The 5029-nt window shown below is 47.6% G+C and overlaps 1 protein-coding gene across 1 annotated transcript; it reads left to right on the top strand.

The window, feature by feature from the left end:
* The first annotated feature begins 590 nt into the window (after positions 1-590).
* LOC147978597 (uncharacterized) lies at positions 591-2294 on the top strand. The gene is made up of 5 exons (XM_087514813.1): positions 591-935; positions 1020-1318; positions 1397-1661; positions 1781-1918; positions 1962-2294. The coding sequence occupies exons 1-5, from the start codon at positions 591-593 to the stop codon at positions 2292-2294; spliced, it is 1380 nt and encodes a 459-aa protein (XP_087370939.1).
* Positions 2295-5029: the final 2735 nt, after the last annotated feature.

The raw sequence follows: 5029 nt of genomic DNA, 5'->3' as shown, positions 1-5029 counted from the left end.
CAATCTCTTTATTTTGTAGGTTAAGTTGGGCTGGACTTCTACCCTTGGCACGGCTGGTTGAGGGTACATTGGATGAGTGGATTGATGGTCCGGACTTAGATGAGGCAGGTGAACCATTGCAGTTACACAAGAGGCAAGTGAAACGTTTCTCTTATGACAAGTCACTCCTTACCTGCTTAGTAGATAGATGGAGACCAGAGACACATACGTTTCACTTTCCTTGGGGAGAGATGGCGCCTACTTTACAGGATGTGTCTTACTTGTTGGGATTACCTCTGGCCGGTGCTGCCATAGGTCCCTTAGAGGCAGAATCTGGGTGGCAAGCAGCGATGCAGACCCGTTTTTTGGCTGCAGTCCCGACTGCTAGGGCTATAGACAACGATCCTCATGGACCTCTTTTTAGATGGTTGAGCCAGTTTCAGGTAACCATCACGGCCACTTAAACAAATGTTGTTTTTTAGTTGTCCGATGTTCATACAATTATTACGTTTCTATGTAGATTGTCTCGTTAGGACATCCCGACGTTCAGTTGTCGGAGGCACAGATTGACCGGTCCCTAGAGGCATATATTCTGGCTGTTCGGCAAGACAATGTTTACGGAGAACCACGTGACCACTGTCGATGCACGACTCATCGGTATTGCACGAGAGATAGCTGAAGCACATTACCCTGCGGATATTCTACAGAGGAGTTTTGGTTCTGCTGTGTTAGCGGCTACGTACAGAGGCCTGTGCAAAGCTTGCTTGTTGAAGTCTAGAAAATCTAGTCTTGTTGGATGTCCATTATTGTTGCAGCTTTGGTCATACGAGAGGTTCCCTATTGGACGACCCTATGTCTACATTGATAAACCTTTTGGTTTGGAGGACTTAGCTGGGACTTATGTGCCTGCTATCGGCGACTTACCTACTATGGGATCTGTTTGGACACGGCGAGAGGTACTTTTATATTAAGTAACAATTAATTCAATTATTTCTTGCCATTCAATAGTATTACTAATGCTTATTTGTTGTCATGCACAGAGACAGTTTGCGCATACTCAGGTTAGGGGATGCTACCCGTCCTTCATGGCGCAGTTTGATAGTTTGCACGAGGATCAAGTTATTTGGGAGCCATACTCGCCTCAGGCTATATCATCGAGGTACCCAGTTGGGATTTCTGGATTGTGCACTAGAGATCGACACTTTTGGATGACCAAGGCCAAGTTGGTGTTTGACGTGACGGTTGAGGAGATGTCTCTTCATAGGGTGATGAGACAGTTCGGTCTATATCAACAGCCTGAGATTCCAGATATTCCACACTTGCCAGACCACGTGCACAAGTAAGTACTAATACTATTTTAGTTGGCACCTCTGCATTCATAATATACCTAATCATGTATCGCGCATGTCAATCTCAGGGACAGTCGCCTAGGAGGAAACAAGTCCATGGCTTATTGGATTAAGAGCATTACCCCTTACGTTGACGAATGGACTACCGCTGCGACAAATATCTGGGGTGAGGTTCGGCCCTTTAACTGGGAAATGTTCGGGTTGTATCTGCAGCGTTACCGGCATACAACGAGGATCTACTTGGTTCCATCAGCTGCTCCTGATCAGATCGAAGCCCCTCTCACCAGCGATATGTACCCAACTGCCTCTGTTGTGGGAACCAGACACCACGCGGTAAATGCCTTGGTTCTCATATGTTAAGTCTTTTGTTAATCTGGACATATTCGCTTGGTTGTCTATTCGTGGTGTCTATCATACAACAAGGATATAATTGGTTCACTCTTTGTGTACAGGATGACTTGACACTACAGGCGCGAGAGGAGGTTTCCGCTTTAATGCGGCGCTTTCAGTGGGGAGAAACTATCCCACCGCGAGAGGGCGTCTCATGGTTGAGGCGTCTTGATGACAAGCTACGCGGGATTTACGCAGCTGTTACGTGTAGACGGACTTCGGATGTTGCACTTCCTCCTCCAGCACATCGTCCGCCACGTCCCTCTGTACAGCATTCAGAACCACGACCCTCTGTGCACCGTTCAGAACCACGACCCTCTGTGCACCGTGCAGAACCTCATCCTTCATAGCCAGGGAGATCTTCCTGGCATGAGCCACCTCCTTCACAGCCAGGGAGCTCTTCCTGGCATGAGCCACCTCCTTCACAGCCAGGGAGCTCTTCCTGGCATGAGCCACCTCCTTCACAGCCAGGGAGCTCTTCCTGGCATGAGCCACCTCCTTCACAGCCAGCGAGCTCTTCCTGGCATGAGCCACCTCCTTCACAGCCAGGGAGCTCTTCCTGGCATCAGCAGATGAATCTAGGTAACACTACTCACTACATTCTTTTGAACAATGTAGTAATCGTTCTTGCATTCTCAGCAGTCACTGATGCTTACTGGTGGTGCTTCGTTCATGCATTTGTATCAATTTTACTTTACCGCAGGCGGCAACCATTCGCAACCGTTCATGCATTCAGAGCAGTCACCGATCCTTAGTGGTGGTGCTTCGTACTTTGAGGGCGACCGCGAGGATGATGACCAAGCTACAAACATTTATGGCTTCTCGTAGACAGTGTTTCACACTCCACCACCACCACTGACACAGGAGACACAGACCGTGACAGACGAGGTTAACTATGGTCGTGGTTATCGCGAGCCTCGTCCACCGCCTCAGCGCTTATCGCCTTCCGGTCCTCGCCTGAGGAAGACCCAGACTCGTCGTCGTCCCCCGCAGTGATATGCTTATCTATCTATGTATGACTCATTATCTATGTTAGTTTCAGACTATTCGCAGCTGTGTGTCAGTATTTATGTATGAGACATGCTTCATGTATGTGTTACTATCGCACTTGCTTCTATGTGATCAGGAGACATATATTGTTTTATGTATGCGAGAGACATATTACTATTAATTCGCATTCTTATTTCAGTTACATTTCCAAATAGACTACAACCGATAATTAAGATACAAGTACATCTGAATTAAACGGTGCGGCTGAACTTGTGCAATACATCTTACATACTACAAAATGAAATTCAGATAGAACATAATGCCCTACAATAATACAATACAAACTAATAATGCAAATACATCTGAATAAAACGGTAAAACTGGAATACATCTTACATACTACATGAAGTCATCATCGTCATCCTCTGTTGATGCAGCCCTCTTGCCCTTCGACGATGCGCTCCTCTTGCCCTTCGTCGATGCAGAACTCTTGCCCTTGGTCGATACAGAACTCTTGCCCTTCGCGGATGCAGAACTCTTTCCTTTGGACGATGCAGAACTCTTGCCCTTCGACGATGCAGAACCCGGAAGCGGCGGCATGAAGATATCATCGTCGTCCTCGCTCTCCTCAGTCCATAAAAATGGATGCTTTTCTGCAGTCCTTCTGAAAGTTTCACTCTTCGGCTCCACCACCTTCTTCCACCTTTCATGCAACCTAAGAAGTTCTTGACGTACCTCCTCATAGGTCCTTTCAGGCCACCCAGACCTACATAATTGGTGAGCCAACTCATTCATTATGGTGTCACTACCGGTGAGTTCGTCCCATGGAACTATTCTATTGTCCATCCTAAAATCGGTAGCTAGACTCAGCAGAGTGCTGCTCATCTCAGGGTGAAAACTACGATCGAATGGATAATGGGACATCTCGACTACACTACACTGGAATGCTTATCCACCTCCGCCTGAAGCGGGTTTTATAGATACAGAGGAGAAAATGGCGGGAAAGAATAACTGCGGTATGGCGGGAAAGGGTTGGCGGGAAGGGATTGGCGGGCAAATAAGGCGGGAAGGGATTGGCGGGAAAATAAGGCGGGAAGGGATTGACGGAAAAATAAGGCGGGAACGGATTGGCGGGAAAATAAGGCGGGAAGGGATTGGCGGGGAGGGGTTGGCGAGAGACGGGTGGCGGAAACACATGGCGGGAAGGGGTGGGCGGGAAACGGGTGGCGACAAAATACATTTCAGCATGAGCCATGCAACTTCAGCCTAGGGTTGACCAAAAAGTGATTTTTCGGCCTAGACTAGACCAAAAAGTCTATTTCGGCCTAGAGTTGACCAAAAAGTACCTTTTCGGCCAGGGGATGGCCGAAAAGTACTACTTCGGCCTAACTGTGGCCGAAAAGTATTACTTCGGCCTGACTGTGGCCGAAAAGTAGTACTTCGGCCAAACAATGGCCGACGGGCTACTAGTTTTGGTTTTTTTGCATTACGTCCTATAGTTTCCGAAATTGCTACAAAAAATAACATAGTTTTGAAAATAAATCCGGATTTGCAATGTCCGGCTGTAAGTACTATTTTTTAACACAGTACAAACGCAAGTACTCATATACACACGCATACACTCATATCTATGAACGCACACACGCACATCAATAAATTCAGGAATAAATGCGAGCAGCAGGATTTAAACCCTAATGGGCTATGAATACTACACTCCCTCTAATCATCCTACCACAAGTTGGTTCGCTAAAGAACCGGCTGTAAATACTATTATGTAAAAGTTGCAGAGATTTACTAACGAGAGTACAAACGGAGCGCTCAAAATCCGTGAGAAGTCTAGCTGCCCGATGGAGGGCCCTGGAAACACTGAAGCTTAGATTTGGCTCCTCGACGCAAGCAAGATGTCGGCAGTCGATCGAAGCAAAGGTCAGCAGCCATGTTGCGGCAGTACGTTAGTGTCGCCATAGGAGCTAGGCAGGCTCGTCCAGCAAGTAGGCGCGCATCGGGATGCATGCAGGCCACGTCAACCAAATTCATTTCACCCGCCGCACATGACCGAATGCGGCGCACGTACGTACTACATATGTGGGGCAAGAGGCCAAGGACTTGGCGTATGCGCAATGTTCTAAACAGCGATCACATGCTAACGATGCTCGCTGTCTTATTTTAAAAATTGTTGCGATTTGACAGCATATTTTAACCCCCGCTGGCCCGTGGTTTATGGCTACCTACACATGTGCCCGCTGACGCATCCATCGGGGAAAAAGTTAGGGTTCTTGTTAACAAATCGGACGGCCAGTTTTGGTTAGCTGCTCCGTGTA

Source organism: Triticum urartu, chromosome 3A (genome assembly GCF_056163025.1).
Source record: "Triticum urartu cultivar PI428250 chromosome 3A, HENAU_Tu73, whole genome shotgun sequence".
In the NCBI taxonomy this organism is placed as follows: Eukaryota; Viridiplantae; Streptophyta; class Magnoliopsida; order Poales; family Poaceae; genus Triticum; species Triticum urartu.
This window is presented reverse-complemented; position numbering and strand designations above follow the sequence as displayed.